General features: G+C 35.8%; 1 protein-coding gene across 3 annotated transcripts; it reads left to right on the top strand.

Moving 5' to 3' along the window:
• The first annotated feature begins 403 nt into the window (after positions 1-403).
• Positions 404-23859, top strand: LOC131430602 (serine protease inhibitor 28Dc-like). Of its 3 annotated transcripts, none has more exons than XM_058595692.1 (3): positions 404-501; positions 22355-22817; positions 22875-23859. In XM_058595692.1, the coding sequence occupies exons 2-3, from the start codon at positions 22372-22374 to the stop codon at positions 23797-23799; spliced, it is 1371 nt and encodes a 456-aa protein (XP_058451675.1). In that variant the 5' UTR covers positions 404-501; positions 22355-22371; the 3' UTR covers positions 23800-23859. The 3 variants fall into 3 exon arrangements, with proteins under 3 accessions (XP_058451675.1, XP_058451674.1, XP_058451673.1); XM_058595691.1 differs by lacking the exon at positions 404-501 and adding an exon at positions 14425-14588; XM_058595690.1 differs by lacking the exon at positions 404-501 and adding an exon at positions 14425-14870.
• Positions 23860-23865: the final 6 nt, after the last annotated feature.

Below are 23865 nucleotides of genomic sequence, written 5' to 3'. Positions count from 1 at the left end.
CGAATCGTTGCTGGAACGGCATAAAAAGCAGTCGGCAGAAAACCAGGATAAACACATTGGTCTCGGAAGAACCGATTAATTTTGACCGGATTTTGAATTCAATGTTTTTCTAGTCTGGTTCTTGCAACAAAGATATTTTTAAACGATTTATTGTACTGGAAAATTTGTGTCCGGGTTTTGCACTTAATGTTTTTATCCGGTTTTTGCTTTCAAAAATATATAAACGGGTATTCAAAACAAAGTTGCACTTGATTGATCCACCTTGCTCGCTGCGCTCCGCCTAGTGCTATGATAATGCCTTTATTTTGTCATTTAAATAGTAGAGAATTTCGAACTACTAGTATTATCTGTCATTATTCTACATCGTTCTGTACGAAACCTCTATCATCGTATTATTTCAGCATCATCTATTTTTTTCGTTAGCAGCCGAACCGATCAGATGTTTTTTGGGCTCTTTGCGGTTATCAATCAATTCCAAAGCTTTTGTGTCGAATTGAACAGGTAAATATTATTAAAATCATTATGTGTGAATACTATTTACACTCTGAAGAAATTGTTTGCTTAGTATTTGGTTCTCTAACTCAAGGGCAGCCATTTTGTAGAACATAGCTTGTGGAAAAAGTCGAACAACTACTTGATTTTTTCATGTTCCTTACTGTATTTTGTATGTTCCTGAATGATTTGATATGCGAAGTAACAATAAATTATGAACAAAAAATATGTATGTGTTTAGGTGCAAGCTTTCTTGGATGTTTTCGTCGTGAAAACGACTTACTTTACTATGGCGCGCCTATTCAAAATTTGCCCTGTACTAGAATGGGTAGAACTTTATCGCGAATATCTCTTCATAAATTTAACGCCGCAACATATTTTTTTTTCATTTCATCGTATATATGATCGGCATTTGATGATAAAATTTTCAGTAGTATAAGATAACCACAAAGAACTCAAAATTAAAGTTTTCCTAAATGTTTGGTATGATCAAGCATTAGGGTGAAATTCAGTGCCACAGTAAGGCGCGTAAAATTCCAATCTCATGAGCCGTGACAAACCGACACACAGAAATGCGGAATATTTTCAGTTGTTGAGTTCAGTGGGCTTACATTTTTTGTTCGTTAGTAAAACAGACAAAGCTAGCTCAATTAATAACCAAAATGCTTTTAATATTGATTTTCTTGTTTATTTCGAAATTGTTCATTGTTACAGATCAAAACCTTTGGTATGATGACAATACTTCACCCAACTGATTCCAACTAAGTATAATTTTATAAAAGAACTGAATGATATTCAAACAAGATCTTTTTTATATGTCATTACAACTGGCTTGTAAGTTGTCTTATCTAGTTTGTGAAGTGCATATCATATCAGTATATAAGTGAATAATATTTCACCATATTTCATGACTTTTGAAGAAATTATACTTTTCGTCCACATTTGGCGATTTGATATCAAAAAATTTATATTTTTGAATTCCTAAACTCGGTTTGAGGATGTTCTATCGTATTTCTATACAATTTGTATTTTCGGGATGGGTATGACAAGAAAGTTATTGAAATTAATGTAATGTCACCCAGTTATGTCTCTGAAACCCTTCCGTCCTTTTTGGTTATTTATCGCCAATATGCCTCGTTGTGTAGCAAAAGAAACAACATTGGTTTTATACCTATATTTTGCGTAAAAATCTAGCTCGTTGCAAAGTCATAAATGAACGTTTTACAAGGCTATTTGCTAAAGTTGTCTCAATTTGCAAAGGTGTTATTCAAATTTTTGCATTAGGTAAATCCAAAAAATGGCTTTTCTCTTCTAGTTCAACTTTTATTTCTAAAATTCTGAAAAATTACGTAATTAGGGTGAGTTATCAGTCTGAATCAAAGTGAGGTTCGACATTCCCCACTTTCCCCTGTCATTAAAACATTTATACGATTATGTCTTCGGAAAAAGAGTGTTCGCCATTCGTACTGTGAGTTTATAAACAAACATAAGAGCAAATTCAGCAGCTAGAAGTTTTATATGGAAGATCCATAATATAACTGAAACTAGAACAAACGTAAGAGCAAATTCAGCTGCTGCAAGATTCATATGGGTGGTCTATAATATAACTGAAACTGAAACAAACGTATCCCCAGCAAGCCGTTTTAGTTTTGTTTATTCGAACAGTTCTACTGTCAAATTCAAAACTGGTATACGCTGCCGTTCTGTTTTTTCTATATTTGAAACACAGATAAAACACTGCTGGGGCTGCCAGTTTATTTTGTTATAATTTCTAAATGTAAATTTTAAAACTGTTATAAAATATGCATCTAGAACTAGAACACTTCTGAACATGCCCTAAGCAAGCCGTTCTAGTTTTATTTATTCGAACAGTTCTCCTGTCAAATTTAAAACAGGCATACGATGCCACTCTATTTTTTTCTATATTTCATACACGATTAAAACACTGCTGGGGCAGCCAGTTTTTCTTGTTATAAAATCCAGATTTAAATTTTAAAACTGACATAAATTATGCATCTAGAACTAGAACACTGCTGAAGATGCCCTAATAGTAGCTTTCAAACGAGCTTAAAATTTTAAATGTCGATATAAGCATTATAATATATTTTGGCGCTTTGAAGCATATCCAAAAAAATTTGCTGAGAAATGCCAATGCCAATAAATCTCCTGATTTAGAAGTGATCGCCATTTCACCTTTAACCCTTGATCAATGGCCTGATGGTAGCTATCAAACGAGTTTAAGTTTGTTGAAATCGGTTCAGCCATCTCCGAGAAAATTGAGCGGTAAGAAAAAAGTTCGTCTTATCGGTTAAGTCATTTATGCAATTATATTTCCGGAATCAGAATTGAGAGCTATTTAAGTCGAACGTGATAAATGATCAGTCCAGCCAGCGACTGGTACCATTAAAGAAGGTGACAAGCGATTATAAATACACTCTCCTACTCAATGCTTGATCGGAGAAATAGGTATAAAGCGAGAGGACTAGTGTTTGATGGACAGAGAAGATGTTTGGATGTAAGGTATCGGTCGGGTGACGGCCAGGATGTAGACCATGTTCGATGTACGTTGCTACTATGTCTGTTTCGAGTTTTAGAGTGACTAAAGCAAGATCAGAGTGGCGAAATGGTAGCGCGTATGCACGGAATGCATAAGAACGCAGGTTCGAGTCCTGTCTCTGAGCGTGTCTTTTTCCAAAAAAATCATCTTTTCTGTTAGTTTTTCATTCACTTGGCTTCTCCAATATATATTTCCGCTCAGTCATTGCAAAAACTGAACTTAGTCATGGCGGCTTTACGTCAAACTAAAATTAATAAATCGTCAGAAGTGACAGTTATTTTAGCTTCGAAGTAAATAGTTGTTTTCGAACCAGCTTAAGCTGGTTGAAATCGGCTCAGTCATCTCCAAGCAAATTAAGCGATGAGAAAAATCTTTGAAAGGTACACATACAGACATTTTTGATGTCGTTTAGATGAGTCGAAAACTATATTATCCTAAAAGTCTATGAAGCTCCGATCAGAACTAGGTTTTCCACCAATACCATATCCTTTCTATATAGAGAGACGGAAATAGTCATACCGAAAAAATGTATGTAACAAAAATTTCCAATATTTTTTTTTACATTTATTCACATCATCCGTAAATCAAGGCCTACTTCGCTCATGCGATTGCATCCGAGATTGTATTTGGCCAGTAAGCCCAAAAAAATTTTCGTTCGCTATGTAAATAAAGACATGGCGCTTCGGATTAAATGCAAAAGTATTTTGAAAGTAGCATTAACTGCTTACCGGTTTATATTGAACTGCTAGGTGGCATAACATGAAAATGTATCTTGCGAAACGAGCGGCGCACAAAACAAATCCACAATTGGTCTAGTTACTGATGTGCAAAGCAACCTTCTCTACAGCATTAAGGTCTGAGGACAGAGGGTAGCGTGTTGAGTTTTAAATCGACCATGTGGCTCGCTCAATTCCCGCAATGCGCATCGTATTTCTCTTGTACTCTCTCGTATATGAGCAAACGGTACCGGGTTGCCAGCATACATTTTATTATTTTGATGATAAGTTTTATCACATTAACCTATCGTATGGGTTGGACATTCCAATGAACAATGAAAAAATATTCAACTTTCACGAAGATTGAATGGCTGTGTGCTTGGCAGCCTTGTCGCGCCAATTTTATTTCTTTCTCCTTTTTCAGAATGCTATCAGGAAACCAAAGCGAAAAACAATGGCGGAAACTGACTTTGTTTCACAGAAAAATACAAGACTTTATTTTTATCGCGATAACATATATGTTTTAATGTACTAATCGCATCTAAACTAAATTATCTAGACTTTGTCTCGGTTGATTTATGATACAAGCCTTCAAATCCGACATATTCGATGAACAAGTAGAGGTATGCATTTCCGAGCGTTCCAATTTTCAGCAGTTCTTCAGTCAGAAAAAAATACAACACGACCGCTAAACTCAATGAATCATTCTGAAAATTTCACAGAATATTCTCAACTAAATTTCGAAGACATTGTCATGTGGGTTTTTCTATATTCTGCACCGTTTCCAAGAAAATTTAATTTGGAACGGGAAAATAGCAAAAAAACCTACCACTTTACGGTACTGTCCTCAGCCCTTAACGAACGACACAGAGAGCAAGTCGGTTTGATACTAATTGTTTTGTGATAGGGCTCTTATTATTCTAATGAAAACCGTGTATTCATGTATATGAGCATGACATTGACTTGAAAAACAAGAAAAATTATATAGAACACATCACTCAATAAGACGTGTGACTAACTAAGAAGAACACTTTTTTTGACAAAAAAATGTTTTATTTCCTAAATGTAATATTCTTCAAGAGCAATACAATCATTCCAACGCTTCTTTAACTTCTCGATGGCTTCCTTTATAATGCTTCGCTTGTTGCCTCAAAATAAGCTTCACATTCAGGAATCATCATTTGAGTTAAAATCATCATCATTTGAGTTGAAATTTTTACCGGTACGTATTTGTTTTGAGATCAGCGAACAGCCAGTATTCACTGGGGGCCAGATCTGGACTATACGGTGGATGCAGAAGCAATTCGAAGCGTTGTTTGTTAAACTTAACTTTCTATATATTCACTATTGGAGTCATGCTTCATCCATTGTAACATATCGTTATAAGTAATTATACGATTGATTACGAGTGAAAACCTGACCACTGTTTATACTGCTTCATTTTCCGTACTTGAAATTCGCACCATTGAATGTGAAATAAAGGCGAAATCATCCGTCAAAAACAATGCATTGCGAATACATTGATGACAGTTTTCAATCAAATGTTAGATTCAAGTTATTTTTTCGCTTATTTTTCCTCGGCTTTAACGAAATTGTGATTGTTCGCCGGGGGCGGTGCTATTTATTTCATGTTAATATTGAAGTCGTGTAAATGTAGTCATTTTACGGTATTATTGCTTCAGTAGGTTGTATGGATTGATGATTTGAATTGTAGCTACACATCGCTTGCCAAATCAAACTTTTATTTGCACATTTTGTCAGTATAAACGGATTTATTCTTACATTGGCATAGCACTTCGGTACATGTCTTTCAGTTTATAGTCGATATTACGACATCGACAGTTAGACGGTTTTTCCCGATTTCATCGTGCCAATGCAGTTTATATCTATCAGCAAACGGATATGCCCTTCTTCACAAGTAGCCCTTACCAACAGAGTTGCCGTCATCACATGACAATCAATGTCTCTCTATCACGTGGATGTAATTCTAGGAAATTCTCGCGGGAATCTACACTCTTGAAGTTATCCAAGAAAACAACATACTACGTACAAACTAGATGAATAAGTGTGCATCATTGTTTTCATAATTCTCCGTAGTCGGTTTCTACAGGGTACGAGCGGAATTGACGCTTGCTCCGATCAAAACAACCAAGGATGTTATTCCAAATTAATTGATAATTTCGAAATATTGAAAATGTACCACAATGATTGGCATCATTAGCAGCTCATCAAATCGTTTGATTGGTTTGATAGCGATCACCCTCGATTTGCTTATGTTTTTCGTATTGGTGCTGCTAATGATCATGTTCAGCTAGACCGTCAGACAGACAAACATGCAGAATGAATTGCCAGGCCGAGCTATTATGAGAGCCATTATCATTGTGAAAGCGCGATTCGTCGCAGTAGTACGGGATTTCCGGTAATTTTTCATCTCCGATCGCATCGAACCGGAACCAATTGTAGTAACACGTATTATTCACATTCATCGTACGCCATTTTTCGCAAACAAAACCACAAGTTTTTGACACCCTGGTGATGTTCCACAGCGGGAACATTGATCGCGGTATGAATCACTCTCATTTGAATGGATGCCATTCGGAGTTGACCTGAGTCGAGGAATTTCGTTTTGGGACATTTTTCATTCCGCACGTGACAGTGCGGCACTTTGTTTCTTTTTCAATGACGCTTGATGTGGTGCGGTGAATTCGAAATGAATATGAAAGAATAGTCGGCCGTACATGCCTAAACGGTTCGTTGACGTTACGAAGCTGAAAATGATGCATATATGGAAAAACTAGCCCACGAATCCTACACGGAACGCCCGAAATTAGCTCTGCGCCTAATTCGTATTACTGTTTTTGAATTAGTTGATTTTAACAACAAAATTTCCAAAATAACTATAAAATTAGTTAAAATTTAGAATTTACTGTGCTGAAAAAAACTCTTATTTTTAGAGAATGTGTTTAGTTGGCGAATATTCTGGACACAAACCAGTAATATTTCAATCCAACACGAAATTCTCATTGACAACTAATTTCGTTATTAAAATCAGAAACTTTGATTCTATTTATCTATCACCGTCATTACTGAAGGACAGCAGTGTCAAAGCAAAACAATCCATTCAAAAGCTAAAAGGGACAGTCTTGTTGAAACTGCTCGCAAATTGTTTAGATGTTTTTCGCATGTGTTACGATATATCCCTATATAAATTTCTAAACCGATATGTAAAAATGACGTAAACTGTTAGTGGAAAGTGTATTTATTCAGAATTTGTGCGCAGTTGAAGCGATTGTGGGTAATAATGTTTTTACGCGAAACAGTGAAGTGAGTTTCGAATGTTGCACTCTAATTGTACACGTCAAATGATGTTTTTTTGTATCTTCTCATTCCGGGCTACGCCTTCCGGTGTACTACTTGTATTCGGTTTTTGTTTTCCGAGTGCTCAAAGTTTTCAGTGAAAATGAAGAAAACAGTGATTTAGAAGAAAAAAATTCAAAAAGATGTTTATGTTTCGTTTATGTCTTTTTCTCCAATACAACATCGTATTTATACCTGCCAATATAGAAAAGACAACCGCGTCAGAAATTTTTTCGGCAGTACTGTGCCATCTAGTGGCTAGTAGTAATTACGGTGTTACCGCTTCAGTGACAGGGCGCCACATAGCTGCAGATTGCAGAAGCCAATTCAACCATTCATATTGGTTGAAAACAACATTTTATTTCTTTAATTCAACTAAAAAATTAGTTGAATGGAAATGAAATGTGCCTTAGCTAAGAAATGACAGTACGTTTAATTTGTGAATTCAACTAAAAAAAATAGTCATTTCAACAAATATTTTATTATTATTAAGGGAATGAGAATAAAAAATCTAAATTAGCTAAAGTAAGATTTTTTTAGTTGTCTCAAAAAATAACTAACTAAAATCAGCAAATCAACTAAATTTTTCGCGAAAATGCTGATTTCGGTCGTTCCGTGTACGAAACAATTGCTCGTAATTGTTCGCTTAGGAAGTGATGAGTATTTCGGGTTTACCAATATAACAGTCAGTTCGTTTCTCAGAAATATCAATCCTACACCTTTAAGTTAATGTGAAATATTGTTTTAGATGTTGTATTCTCAAAATAATACATCATCCAACTGTCACGAGATATGAAGAGACCAGCCGCCATGTACGTACCTAATTGTAGCTTGCAAACTTTGTGTCGCATTGAAAGCAGCAGCATTACTCATGGTCAAATAAAAACCAGATGACATTCATTAGCCTCTTCGGAGAGCTTCTGACGCAGGAGACATCAAATGGGAGATGTTAATTAAAACCTCACCGACTTTAAATAGAATTCATTTCTAGTCATTACTAACCCACAGTAATGTATTTGTGACATATAACTGTTACGGTTTTGGAAAGATATTTAACTCATTACGATCATGAACAACATTATTTCGACGTCCGACAATTTTATTATTGTCTTGTCGACCAAACGACTGAGTCAAGGGTGCAGGGCCGGTGAAAGAGGTGGGTACGGTGGGTAGTACTACCCACTCGAAAATTCCACCTGAAAATTACCCACCTGAAATTTCGAGCGAAAACAACGGTAATATTAGTATTATACATAACAATAAGAATATTTTTATTGCAATTCGGAATAATAAATAAAATCCAAATTATAGAATGCTAGTTTTGAAGGTAGAGCAAAGATGTGAAGATATACCGCAGAAAGGTGAGACTTTTTTTTATTTAACAATATATTTATTAAGATGATACTTGACAAGGATCATTTGAGCAAGCAGAAATCTTTCAGTAACTTAACTTTCTCCTTCCAGCAGAGGAGCCGAGCTTAAGCATCTCATCAATGTAAATCACTCAAGTCTCCGATATACCGGAAAGTACCGATAAAGGTCTTTTACACTTTACTATCCGAACCAGCAAAAGAAGAATGCAGTAGCAAGAAGAAAGTAACAACTTCTGGTAGCTTTCACGAATCTAAATGGTAGAAGGGGTTTATCGGAATTTTTCCAGTTGATGTTTAAGCACGACTCTTTTGATTGATAGCTAAGGTACTAAGATACTTGTCTCGTCTCAGCTTCTATATTTTCACATAAATAAAATCACTCAAAATCTTTTGACGTAGCACTACGTTTATGTTTTCTTCACCACTGTGCAAATTAAAAATACAGAAAATAATACCGTTCAAACTGGTTTTGATCATTAATATCTCAATCATTTTGAATTGATTTTCAATAACATTACACAAACTGCTTGGAAATATTTTTACGCATATATCAGATAATTGGTGATTGAAACTTCAGTTAGGAACGAAAATCATTGGTTTCCTTTAGCAAATAAGACAATTTCATCTGTACACGTTTTTCATAAGATTTCTGGGTTCCAATGAGTGCGTTCGCATTTAATAAAATTACTCATACAAAACAAGATTCTGTATCGAATAGACTCCATCCTTATAGAATTATTTGTCAATGACATGAATATAGAATTCAGTTGTAGTGATGACTGCCTCGTTCGAGCCAAATATTTTTCACTTGCGTGTCTTTTTCTGATCAGTAAAGGACAAGCAGTCACCGGGGGCTAGGTTATTGTGGATAAGGTCGGTGAGGAAACAGATTGCAGCCCAATTCGTTTAATATTTTCATTGACTTATGTTACGATGCATTGTCTTGGTTAACGGTGATATTTTTGTTCATTATATGAGGCCGTTTTTTACTATTTCACACATCAAACGCATCGAAAAATCAATGTACTAATCACCTTTGAAGGTACTTTCTAGCTCCAGGTAGTCGATTTTAATTATACCTCAAGCATCTAAAAACCAGACGCCATGATTGTTCAGCTACCTATTACGTTTTCGGGTGGCTTTCCCAGTATGAATGCTGGTATGACTTTGGATAAAAATAGTAGATCCATAAATTAAGTTTACGTTTCGTCTTCGACTCATCAGTGCGTCAGCAGATTATGCTGACGCAAACCCCCGGATCAACATAATCCGCTGAGCAGACGTAAAGTTAATGGTATTTGCAAGACACTTTTTTTGTACACAAGAAGTGTAACGTCTAAACTGACGTCTCGAACGAACGAAAAGATCCATGTTTCGTCCACTGTTTCATACAAACGCATTGTGAGCGAATGCGACACCCATTTGGAAAAGATGCCTAGATTTTCGTACAATATCGTAGAAGAACTTCCAGTTCATGTGCTAACCATCTCAGAACATCTAATCTAACGAACTTTGATTTTGCTTTCGTACATTACGATTATTAAAATTTGCTTATTTTTTTTCGGTTGACTGTTTCGTTTGGCCACGCTCAAAATCAGAACTCCACAAACCTTTATTTTTAATGTATCCGAGTGAGGGAAATACTTCTCAAGCTAGTGCTTGGCTTGCGCTGATTTTTTCCCTTAAAAAGCTAAGTTTTATCAATACACGGATTTCGTTATTTCCATTTTTCATAAATAAATTTGTAACATCGCTTATATGTAACGTCACTTATATTCAGTCTTTGTGATGCTATTAATGTGAAAATTTGACACATGTTCTCTGAAAGTTGGTACATTCGAAAATTGAGATTAGTTTGACATCACAAACGTCATCTCTGGGTTAGTCCCGGGACTTATTGATTAATGCGTTATGTACATCAGCGGCAGGACTGTTCATGGATTTGATTTATGCGCCGTTCGACTCGCGTCAGATTTTGATCGAAGATAGGTTGTTACTTTGTATTCAAGAAAATTCTGGATGACCTAGAACCAAAATTCAATTGCTTACTTGTCTATTTATAGCTGTTCCAGGTAGGTTCCCAGCCGTCCAAGAACTTCAGTGAAAACAGATCTTAAGATCTATACGAGCATTCAGCAGTCTATGTATAGTTTTTCAATGATGCTCATACACGGAACAACCGAAATCAGCTCTGCGCCTAATTCGTATTAAGGCTATGTTTGATGTAAGCCATGTTTCGTACAAAGCAAATACATCACATTTTTGACTATGCAACAAAACTTTAAATGAATCAAGTTTTGGCATGATGCTTCGACAATTCCACTGCAGAACAGTGATTGAATCATTTGCGGCGGATGATAAATTATCCATCAAATGATACAAAACCTGAAGAAATGCCGTTATGGTAGTCTTCAGAGGATCATAAATATTGAATGCTGCGAAAACCCATTCTAAAATTTCCGAAAACATCAGTAATCCTGATGGTGGCTGTGAAACGGAGCCCACTGGATTATTGTCTTTTCTTGTGCTAGTTCCTAGATTGGTTTGTGAATTTGACAAACCAGGAGGCACAGTTTGTGGTTTTAAATTTGGATTTTTAGATTTAACACGGGGATCTTCTTTTGAAGGTGTAATTTTAGGTGCCTTTTTAGGTATTTTGTGGTTTGATAATCTCCTCTTAACAGACCCTTGAGGAGTGACAAACGAGGTATCTTCACTATTTCCGTCAGAGTCAGATTCCTCTGGTTCCGCCAGATTTGAAAAACCGTTTTCGGATTCCAAAGGTGGGACATAAATGATAGCTTTGAGCATTTCCGCATATGTGCGCTTAGTCCGTGCTTTTAAAGAAAGCTTCATTTTGTCCTTACGCAATTAAAATGCAGCGCATACTGATAGATCATCATGAGGACTTTCCCCACAATAAACACATTTTTCTATATTTTTATCGCAAAGATTATCCTTACGAGGCCCTTGACATTCTGTACATTTCGACTTATTACTACAGTAAGTAGCTGTGTGGCCAAATTTTTTGCAGTTCGTGCAATTCATAACATTTGGTATGAAAAGCCGAACAGGAAGGCGAACTCTATCGATGTGGACATGGCTAGGCAAGGCAGATCCAGCGAATGTTACTCGATACGAATCTGAAGGTCGATAAGTTTTGTTTCCTTCTTCGAAAGATGCTGAGTACAATTGCTTGCACTCGAGTATCCTTACTCCATCAAGCATAGAGTTTTTAAAACGTCCAACTCCATGCTCAAGCAACTCTTTAACCGAAAGACCCGCTTCGGTGATAACACCGTCTATTTCAACGTCTTTCGAAGGAATATATACGCGATATTCGCGGGTAAATAATTCACAAACAACAATCTCGTTAGCCTGCTTTAAGGAATCGACTACAACGCGGATCTTGTCTTTATGGACTCTTACTATCTCTTTGGTAGCGGGAAATCGTGATGTTAATTCTTTAGATATATGAAATAAATTTCATTTTACGCCGAAAATAGACTATCCATGGGCCCGCAGAAGTTTCATTGTAAAACTTCGTTCTCTGCGAGTTAGGAACCGTTAAATTTTCGCCTTGTGGCAGAGATGGATCTCCTGGATTCTCATCCATTACATAAATATGTTTAAATAATTGATCTCAACTGAATTATATAAACTAGAATATTCTTTGAAGTGAAATAAAATAAAATTATAGATCTACCTGTTAGTCGCTTTCTGCTTTCCACAGGTAGGGTAACAGAGGTATTTTGGCCACTTCATATATTTTGGCCCACCTAACAAACTTTATCAATTTCATCGGATTTTATCGATGTTAAGTAACCCATTTTGCATCAATTTGAAGCTAATCACATTAAATTATCTATTGCGGAAGGGGTTTTCAAAGATATTATAACATTTGGGGGATATTTTTACAAAGTGGGCCAAAATAAAATCAATCTTAAAGTGGGCCAAAATACCTCTGTTACCCTACTCGGCATGAAGCTCGCTCCAACTATTTTAAATTTGCTGTCTTCTATCTCCGTTGCTCTGCTGCCGTGGTCTTCGCTGAGCTTGGTCTGTACGCTGCCTGTACCTGCCCTTAGATACAGCGTTGTAGCTCTTGTTGACGATTAAGTGTAATGCTTCTTGTATAGCACCACACGATAATGCTTCTTTCTGTACACCGCAACCGGTACTGTACACCATACGAACTGATACCTGGTGGTTGTCTCTGCGGCTTTGCGCTGATGCGCCCTAGCAACTCTGTGCCTTAGCACCTCTGTGCCTTTACACCCCTTCGTCTCGCACCTCTGTGTCTGAGCACTTCTATGCGTTCGCACCTCTGTGTCTCTTCACCTCTGTGCGTATGAATGGGATGGCCTTCTTCGATTGCTTCCAAGTCGGGAACGCACACCAGCTTTTGCTGCGTTTGCAATAGGCGCAGGCGGGTTTTGTTTACCTGCAGCTAAAGTTGCCTCGACTCGGTGATAGCCGTTAACTCACAAGCCAGTAACACAACCTGTCTGCTTGAACGCTTTTTACTGAATGATTGGTGTAATTTCGTCGGCTATAAAACAAATCAAGGCAAACAATGTTTGGTGTTGGTTCCTAATTAAGATCAATCTAAGCTGACTCTCGTGCAATTGCGGATTCAAAAGTGTGACGAATGATTGAACTGTTTGATTGTAGATTATTAGAAATTTTGGTTGCCTTGTTCCACATCAATGGCTCAAACAACTCCATTGGGCTGATCCTTGCAGTTTTTTTCATTAAAGATACAACTGTCTTCGAATGAATGGTGGAGTTATAAGCGTTAGAATGCTACATTCAAATCGTTTTATGATTGTTTATATTCTTCCCTTCATCACATGCAGATTGATATTAAATCCAAAATGTTTGCATCTGATCCTACTGACACTAAGAATCCTTCTAAGTCAGGGCTCGAACTGGCTTGTAAGACCAGCGCCCTATGTATTGAACTCCCAACGCGGAACTGCTGATTGGAGGAAAAGTCTTTTTTTCAAATAGTATGGAAGCGTTTACTAATAATTCATCTAATTTTTTAGAGCCGAAGTAGTGCCATAATTTGTCGTGTGACGAAAATGAAATAGTTTATCCTTATACTGAACTTCTTCACCATAAGAAGAGCTTTGGAGAAGCAGAAATGCACATCTTCCAAATGCAATAAAAATGAAATTTCGCACCGTACATGTGCACTGTGTCGATTTTTTCAATATGGTCTACAATATAACCTCGTATCGTAAGTTGTATTTCCCACTCTCACTGACATTCCTCAATTTATCGACCTCTGTCGATCACTGGACACAACATTTTTATGGTTTATCTTGCCCCAATGTACCTTTATATTTAAACAAAGTTCACTACTCAATGTCATAAAAAAAGGTATGAGTTCAAATGTTATGCATTGCATTTTTATAAAAAAAAATAAAAATATTTATGGTGTTCATTTTAAAACGGTCATAATTTTCCAGTCAACATTGAAGAGAAATTCTGAAGAAATCGGTAATCGCTGAGAATTAGTCACAACAGTTCACAAAGGAGAAATTGTTCCTCTTTCGTCTGGTGTTAAAATGTATACTCTATTAGCAACGGTTCGCCAGCAGTTTCTTTTCAGAGTGACTGTTGACAAATGACTTATTGGTCGTTATCGAAAAATACACGACATTTGTTGTGGTAAAGGAAATACTTGTTTGATCCCCAGTCACTGATTCCTTCTCGACGATGATTCAAGCTCATGGCGGCAAACCTCCGCGACTAACGATCTAAACTTTTGGGTTTTCGAAAGGTTACGGCACGTCATATGAAGAGCATCCAATTGAATTAAAATATCACACAATTCTGTCTTTTCCATTCCGTCCACTTTCGAATTCCTTCTTGTTCAAATGTTTTCCAAAACATTTACAGTACGTTCCGTATCAGCAAGCAAAACGGTTTACACGAGTTCACCACACGACCGCCGTAACGATCGTTCAATTCCGATTCACAAAAGCGCCATAAACAACCGGCCGTTGGTGTTAGTGCAACTATGGAACAGTTTTCCTTTTATCGCCACTTCCAGTCATCCTAACCGTTCTGAAACAAGTGGAGGTTTGTTTTTGTGTTCTCAATTTGTTCGATTTGTTACTGTCAGGTGGGAAGTTCAAATTTAAAACTCTCGTCAGTGCACTCAAGTTGGATTAAGGACAACACTGACAGTACAGTTACTTCGAATTGGCTAGCTCTCTAATCAGTGGTTGGCGAAGCATGCACCGACTTGAAAACAAAAAATCATGAATAACTGACTGACGGCAGAATCCGGAGATTGCCAAAAGCCGTTGATTTATAAATTAATACCTTTGTCAAAGTGACTTTTACGAAGTGGAGAAACAGGTTTGTTGAAAGATGTTTTAGCTTATAGCGATGTGATTACTGGGATGAGGATCTTCCTACATACATACTCTGCCAGCATGACGTCAAGGCAGTATGGAACAATATGACACCGTGTAGACGACTATCAGCTCTCTGAACAACATGTTAATCGGACACAAGTTTGCTGTGGAAAATCCCAATCAGCAGTCAGAAATGATTGATTGTGGATGGCGTAGTTTAGTTTGGAGAAGAACAGATGCTTCCTTTGATAGACGGTGGTCAGTAGCATGATTTGCCCATTCAAGCGTTTGTTTTTTATCGTTAACCATTAGATTCACAAGCAAGTTCCAAGGGACCTCAATACGATACTTTGTAGACAATGTAATACTTTTGTTTATGAAGTAATATTTTCAATTGAACACTGGAAATTCTATAAGAAAAGGGAAATGGGACAAGGAAAGCGTAGTCAAAGTAAATTACCAGTAACAAGTAACGCTTCTCGATTTTCCGAAAGAGTGAAAATGCATAATGAATCAATAAAATGATGCTTGAGAGAAGCAAATCATTTGCATTGGGGTAAGAGGAAAAGGTAAAAAAAAAGGAAAAAAAGGGAACATAAAAAAGAAAGTAGAGATAAGGAAAGATGAAAAAGGTCAAAGAAACAAATAAAAAACCCTCCTTAATCCACTGTAATAATGCCTTTCTCTTGCCAAATAAATTTGTATAATTCTATCCTTGTCCATTAGTGTTGCGAGCTTATCAGATAAACTAATAGCTTTTAAACCAGCCTTTCGAAATCGACTCTTTCATCTCCTAGAAATTTCGGAGCATTAAAAAACACCGGGATTTGCAAACGTGAAAGAAAAAAAAGACAAAGTAAAAAGAAATAAGGAAAAAGAAAAAAAAGGGAAAAGAAAAAAGAACAAGGAAAAAAGAAACAGGGAGAAGAAAAAAGGAAAAAGGAAAAGGTAGAAGAAAGAAGAAAAGAGTGAACAAGAAAAAACGAAAAGGAAAAATGATATTGGAATAGGGAAAAAGGAAAAACGAAAACAAGAGAAATGACAGTGGAATAGGAAAAGAGGACAAATCAATAAAAGTAGGAAGAAGGAAAATGAAAAAAGAGAAAGTAGAACAAACAAGAAAAACAGAAAGAGATGGAAAGAATGAAATAGAGAAAAAAATAATAATGGAAACTAGGGGAACAAGAGAAAAAGAGACGGGAAAAGGTAAAGGAAAGAAAAACTACAATGATGAGCCCCATGGTTGTTCAAGCCATTGATGTGGAACAAGGCAACCAAAGTTTCTAATAATCTACAATCAATAGTCACACTTTTGAATCCGCAATTGCACGAGAGTCTGCTTATACCGTTTTCGTTTTTGAACCTAGACGCGGGCTACTCTGACTCCGAGTAAAACGAACACGTGGTACGCGTCCTAAACAACAACTCATGAAAAAAAGAAAAAATAAACAAACTCGGCTGGATGCGTGGTGCGACCCGAGAAAATTTTCAGAGCGAAACTACGCGATTGGAGTCCGATCTAGAGCGACCTCAGGTTGCTAAAATAAACATATCAAACATTGTTTGGGCGGCTCTGGTTCAGCTTTCGGGCTGCTCTGATCAATAAACGAAAACGGTATTAGATTGATCTTGATTAGGAACCAAAACCGAACATTGTTTGTTTTATAGCCGACGAAATTACACCAATATTCCAAATGTATGCAATTATATCTTTGACCATACGTGCGATGCGATTTTGATATTGAGGCTTCTTTTCGCCAAGCTTGTGTTCAAGTTTTGTATGTAAACAGTTATTTTTATAGCGTTTCTCTACCATTCTGCGATTTCGGTTGAAGTGATAAACTTTTTCTCATTATCAATCGAGTTCATCATATATAAATTAGAAATTAATCTTACGCATTCAAAACTTACCCTGGGGAAGTTGTCAATTTCTCAGGCGAAACGACATAACATGGAATTTCATCCGAGCTTGCATGACACAAGATCAGAGCATACCAATTTAAATCGTTTTATGGCACTTTTTGTCTTGTTGTCTAGCAACAACCTACCTCTAGCATGTTACGCGTAGGACTGAAACGTTAACTCTAATTCGCTTCTATTTATAAATTCGCGTGCTTCCAAAAGTTTCGCTTTTGCATCGATTGACCAATCAGAGCGATGCTTTCCCTTTGATATATCGCTTACTCCTTCAAAACCGTCGTCTATGGCAGGGAAATCTGATATGCCGGAAATTTTTAGCAGATAATATAGGACACTGCTCGCTACTAACCAAAATTTCAATTCTTTATTATTGAAAATACGTGGCTTGATACATTCAAATCGAATCTTAGAAATATTTCCAATCAAATAATGAAATGATATTAAGAATTGATACAAAATATACTGAGCTGTAAGTGTTTAAAACCTGACCACATTTTTGCGTGTATTTTTCCTTGAGTTTCTGATTTGCACCCCTATATAGAAAATAAAGATGTGTTCCACATTAAAAAGTTTAGGGGAAAAAAAGAGTAAATCAAAACGAGAAAAGGAATTAAAATTGAAAAAAATTGACAGAAAAGGAGATAAGAAAGAAAGCAAACTAGAAAAAACTAAAAGAGTTGAAATAAATCAGGTGTATAAATGAAGGAAAAGTGAAAAGGAGGACAAAGATAAAAATGGAAAACGAAAAAGTGAGGTTACACAAAAGAAAACAGGGAGAAATGAAGAAAACGGAAAAATATAACGGGAAGTAAAATATTAAAAATATTAATGAAAAAAAGGAAAATTGGGAGGAAGGAAAGGAGGAAAAGAGAAAAGAAATATGAAAATTTAAAGAAAGATATAGCAAAGAGGAAAAAGAAATACTGTAAAAGATAAAACCGAGAAAATAATTAAGGAATAAAAAAATCGTATAAGGGAGAATTGAAAAAAGAAAGAGTAAAATCGAACAAGCAAAATGGGGATGAAAATAGAAAAATGTCATTCAAAAGCATTCAAAACACACAATTTTTCGGAGATAAGATTACGTCTCTCGAGCCGGAAACGTTCGCTATTACCCTTCCAAATTTGAGCAACAGCTTTCAAATAAGCCGTAAATTCGTAGAGTCATCTTCGAGAAAGTTCCGCCGAAGACAAATGTGCGGTAAGTTCTTTACGTCAGTTATCTATTATATCTCCAAAACCGTAAGGATGAGGGTTGAGCCACCCCCTTCGTCACTATAATGGTATATATTTCCAGGACCGGAAGGGACAATTGTTTGATTTTCTAACCTGATCAATTACTTAATGGTATCTTTCAAACGTGTCTAAACTTGTTGAAATCGGTTCAGCCATCTCCAAGAAAATTGAATAATAGAAAAATCTATGAAAACGGCACGCAAATATACACACTTACATACGCACCGACATTTGCTGATCTCGTCGAGCTGATTCAAATGGTACAAAATACTATGGTTCACTGAGGTTCTGTTCAAAAGTCGATTTAAAAAAAAAATCTAGGAAAAACAAGAGAAAGGAAAAAGGAAAAGAAAAAAAAGAGAGAGGGAAAAAGTAAAGAGAAAATAGAAAAAAGGAAAAAAATAAAAGGAATAAGGGAACAGGAAAAAAAAAAAGAAAAAGGAAGAATGAATAAAAGAAAAAGGAAAAAGGAAAAAAGAAAAAATTAAAAGAGAAAAGGGAAATAAGGAAAAAAGAAAATGGAAAAAAGAAAACGGAAAAAGAAAAAAGGAAAAAAGGAAAAATAAAAATGGAAAAAGGATTAGGGATAAAAGAAAAGAGAAAAAGGGAAAAAATAAAAGGATTAAGGCAACAGGAAAAAGAAAAAAAGGAAAGAGGAAAAAAGAAAAAGGAAGAAGGAAAAACGAAAAAGGAAAAAGGAAAAAAGAAAAAGGGAAAAGGGAAAAAAAGGAAAAAAGAAAATGGAAAAAAGAAAACATAAAAAGAAAAAAGGAAAAATAAAAATGGAAAAAGGATTAGGGATAAAGGAAAATGGAAAAAGAAAAAAGGAAAAAGAAAAAAGGAAAAATAAATATGGAAAAAGGAAAATGAAAAACGGAATGAAGAAAAAAGAAGGCAAAATTATAATGGAATATGGAAAAATAAAAAGTAGAACAAAAAGGAAAAAACAGAAAGAAAAAGGAATAACGAAGAGAGATAAACAAAAACCGAAATAATAAGCAAAATGGAAAGAGGAAAAAAGAAAAAGGAAAAATGATAATGGAACATGGAAAAAGGAAAAACGAACAACGAAAACAGGAAAAAGGAAATGGAAAAGAATGATGTAATATGGAAATAAGAATAAAAATTAATAGAAGGAAAAAAAAGAGTGAGTATAACAATATGGAAAAAACAGAAAGAAAACGGAAGAAGGAAAAAGAAATAAGGAAAAAAGATAAACGGAGACCGAAATAATAGGAAAACGGAGAAAGAAAAAAAGAAAGAACGATAACGGAATAAGGAAAAATAAATAAAAGAATGAAAAAGAATAGGAAAAAATAAGGAGTAAAACAAACGGAAAAAACTGTACGAACAGAGTAGAAAGAGAAAGGGATATACGAAAAATGGAAACAAAGGAACAAAGAGAAATAGAATAGAAAGAGAGAGACGGGAAAAGAAAAAATAAATAAAAAGTATAAGGAAAAAAGAAAAAAGACAACCAAAACGGAAAAAGAAATAAAAATTGAAAAAATAGATAGAGAACCAGAAAAGGAAGAAAGCGAAATAGAATGAAAGAAAAAAGAACAAGTACAGATTAATCACACGTAAGAATAAAGTAAAAGTGGAAAGGGAAGAAAAAAAATGGAAAACGAAAAGTGAATTCACACAAAGGAAAAAAGGATGAAAAGAGGGAAACGGGAAACGAATTAAAAATGCTTATGAAGAAAGAAAGCAAAATTGGGAGGAAGAAAAAGAAATAAGGAAAGGTGGAAAAGAGAGAAGGAATAAGAAAATTTAATGCAAGATGTAGCAAGGAGAAAACAGAAGTACTGTAAAAGGGAAAAAAAAGTGAAAATGATTAAGGAATAAAAAAAAGAAAGGAAAAATGTAAAGAGGAAAAGAAAAACAAAGAGGAATATTGAACAAACGAAATGGGAAAAAGGAAAGGTGGAAAAGAGAAAAGGAATAAGAAATTTCAAAGAAAGATAAAGCAAAATGAATTTCTGTAAAAGAGGAAAGCATGTGAAAGTGGAATAAGAAAAAAACCTGTTTTAATCCACCAAGTGGTGTAATGATGCCTTTCTCATTCTTATTTTCTCCTGTATATTACAGCAGAAAGTCTTCGAAATACTAAAATTTAAAAAAGTTTAGAAAAGAGTTTTGAAGATTTCTGTTGCACATTTGAATTTTGCTTAGTGAAAGTCTGTTCAATCATATGAGAGAAAGTTCAGTGATGGAGCTCACTTAACTTTGAATACTATTTTCTATTTATAACTATTTATTCTATTTATAACATTTGATTACTATTGTCGGTACTTCCGGAACCGAAAGCTGGATATCGGCATAGTAACATTCGATTCATTCAACCATACGCTAATATGACCTACAAATTTATTTACAATTCTCTATGAAGAATTGAATTTTGGAAAAAAAATGTACCGGTAGTCGGACTTGGATAAAATTCAGTAGATCAATCATGGGACTATCAATGGTTTGATTGGTTACAGAGTCTCATGGTCTGCAAAACGAAATTCACTAGCCAATATAAAGAAGTAGCTTATGAAAAAAAAAATTCTTGAAAATGACATTTTTACACTAAGCACGCAATCTCCGGAAGTGCGGTTTAAACCGAATGAAAATTGGGATATTCTTATGGTATCTTAGGACCTTTCATTTGATTTCCGAGAAAAGTGAGTGATATTATTTCTACATATTTGGTGCAAACCACTTTATATGGGACCATAAGACCTTTCAGTTGAATCTAAGTTTGTGAAAATCAGTTCAGCCATCTCCGAGAAAAGTGAGTGACAATATTTGTCACACACATACACACACATATGCACACACACAGATATTTGTTAAATTCGTCGAGCTGAATCTAATTGTATATGACATTCAGCCCCCTGGGCCTCGGTTAAAAAGTCGGTTTTAGTAGTGATTGTATAGCCTTTCTATATGAGAGAGGCCAAAAGAAGAATGAAAAAGTGTAAAGGAGAATTGCGAAAAGAAAGAGGAAAATTGAACAAGCAAAATGAGGATGGGAATAGGAAACGAGGAAGAAAAAGATAAAAGGGTAAATGAAAAAGAAAAAAGAAGCAAAAATGTGAATGAAGAATCGAAAAGAAATATTGGGAGGAAGGGGAAAGAAAAGGAAAATATAAAAATGTAAAAAATAAAAAAGAAAATGTAAAAAGTAGAAAAAAATAAGGAGAAAGAACGAAAAAAATGAAAACGGAAATAAATCATCTATCTTTTCTTTCTGCTGTTTTTCGTTGGAAGTGGTAAAATGATTTTTGGGTTTTATGCATTTCTCATGAAGTAAGACTATGCAATCACCGGTTTCTGAATCGAGGTCCGGAAATATTTCAGCAGAAATACTAAAAATATTAATTTCTTAGAAAATTCATCAATTTTTTTCATTGTTTCTACATGCAAATAACTTTAATCCTGGACTTAGGCGGGTTTTAGCTCAATCGAGTTCCGATGACCCATTTCGTATACAGAGCAAATAGTGTTCCAAGTTCACCGTCGTTCCATCGACCAGTCCCGCGTTAAGGTAATGTTTGCATCAAATGGATTGCAGAGAAACTTTAGATAGCTTGCGATATATCTTGGCAAGCAATCGAGGCGTATTTAATTTATATTGTTCAGTTTCATGTATGCAAATAATGTTTTGTTCGATTCCAATGATTCAGTGTTAACACCCAGCCAATTGTAACTTTTGGACAAAGTATGATATAGCACAATTGCAAAACCTTCTTATTCAGCTAAAGTCGACACCGTTCTATCGACCAAATGTCATCATATTCGGAATAAGAGATTTCGAAGACTTAGTTTTCCCACCCTTTTGGCGACCTTTAGATTTTGAAATTTGTACTACTCTCTTATTAAACATTAAGATAACCTCACTGGAAGCCGATATGGGAAATCGACCGACTTTTTTACAGCTTCCGGTCACTGTGCGATGAAATGATTTACAAAACTTTCTTCTAATTACTCTTTTAAATTTGTTAATTTTGTATGTTTAGGCATAAAGTAGCCTCGTACTTAGTTTAGGTTCTATCAGCACCCACCCCAGGGAAAAGTAATTAGAAAAAGACTGACGAAAGGAATAATTAAAATGAAAATTTGCGAAAAAAATACTAACTTAAAAACAGAAAAAAATCCATAGCTTTATTGTTTCAACTTGTAGTCGGAAATCACGAATAGGCTGCATGGTTGTAATTTCTTATGTCCACACGGCTTTAAACTTTTTGTTTTCTTTTAATTGAAATGCAAGTTGTCGATCAGAACAAAATAAGATAAAAAGAAAAATAATGGCATCTTCTTTCTTACAATATTCTTCAACAGTTTGACCTACTACAACCATGCCATCATTTGTATCTGCTGTTCTCACTGCGGCCACAACGATTTGCCTAATCTGTAGTGTTTTAGCTTCGAACAGCAACTACGACTTTCTGGGGAAGCAAGCCGCCCAGGATGTCAGCTATGCTCTGACAAATATGGCACGAGATTTGTCCGTACGAATGCAGAGTGACACCAGCAATTCAGACATCATTTCACCGCTCAGCATTGGGTCATCGTTGTTAATTTTGTTACGGGCTGCCAGAGGTACCACTCGGCTGGAATTGCTGAACTTTCTACAATTAAAAAAATACCAGAGGAACGACCCGAAAATTCCCAGAAATTTTGGACTGTTGGTCAGTGAACTTTTGAACGACACTCAAGTGAATACCATACTAGATGATACCCCGCCATGGTTGGAGGAAAGTAAGTGCGGAGCCACCGATTATGAATATGAGGATGAAGATCCGTAAGTACATGTGGAAGCCTTTCCTGTTGCCAGTGCTGATTATTCCGTTTCTTCTAGATACGAACTTCCATCACCACAAGAACCGAATCTCATTCGACTGGCTAATGCTATTTTCGTTCAAAATGGGATGCTCAATAATTCAAAACTTGAAAATGTTATCAACCACTTGTACCTGAGTACTGTGAAAAATTTGGATTTCTTCGGATCACCCGAGAACGCTACTCAGTATATAAACAATTGGGCAAATGAGAGTACGAATGGACGCATTCCGGAAATCATTTCCCAACAACTGAGCCGAGACACTACCATGGTTGTGGCTAACGCTCTATATTTCAAGGCATTCTGGGATGAAGTGTTCATTGAAGGTGCTACAAGGTTGAAAAAATTTTTCCCGAACGGAGAAACCGGCGAATTCATTGACGTTCCGATGATGTCCAACTCAGGTTGCTTTCCATACTACTCCTCTCGGAGTTTGGATGCTCAAATTATGGGATTTCCCTATAGAAACCGTTCCACTACAATGTATGTGATACTGCCAAAAAATTCGAATCGAACAAAACTTCAACAACTGATGGCAACACTGGATGCAGCGACGTTGGACGGTATGATCTCCAATATGACGATGCAGTCGGCTTCTATACTATTCCCCAAGATGCACATTTCCAGTTCGTTCGATTTGACGGCTGCACTTCGAAGTTTGGGTGTTCAAGCGATGTTCACACGAGGCAGAAGTGATTTTTCATCTTTAAATCCATCCGCCAAACAGACCAGCCGTAATTTACGAGTGAGCGGTGTGCTTCACAAGGTAGATCTGGAGGTAAACGAAGCTGGAACGGAGGGCGGTGCGGTGACAATTACCTTACTGGACAGAATTTCACCATCGGTTAATTTTCGAGTTATCAGTCCATTTCTTCTGGCAATCCGTCACGATGCTACTAAATTGCTGCTTTTCTACGGTCCTGTATATAATCCCACAAATTAGTTATTAAATGTAAAGTTTTTCTTTCATTTGAATAAAAATACTAACTAAGTCGATATGTAACCATGT

The sequence above is a fragment of the Malaya genurostris genome, chromosome 2 (assembly GCF_030247185.1).
Source record: "Malaya genurostris strain Urasoe2022 chromosome 2, Malgen_1.1, whole genome shotgun sequence".
Classification (NCBI taxonomy): Eukaryota; Metazoa; Arthropoda; class Insecta; order Diptera; family Culicidae; genus Malaya; species Malaya genurostris.
Note: the sequence above shows the minus strand (reverse complement) of the source record. Positions and strands in the feature narration are given on the sequence as shown.

What these genes read in the sequence shown, in the direction of transcription:
- LOC131430602 (XM_058595692.1), top strand. Translation starts at nt 22,372, where the DNA reads ATGCCATCATTTGTATCTGCTGTTCTCACTGCGGCCACAACGATTTGC. An exon ending in GAATATGAGGATGAAGATCC is followed by an intron (nt 22,818 to 22,874) that starts GTAAGTACATGT and finishes CGTTTCTTCTAG; the next exon opens with ATACGAACTTCCATCACCAC.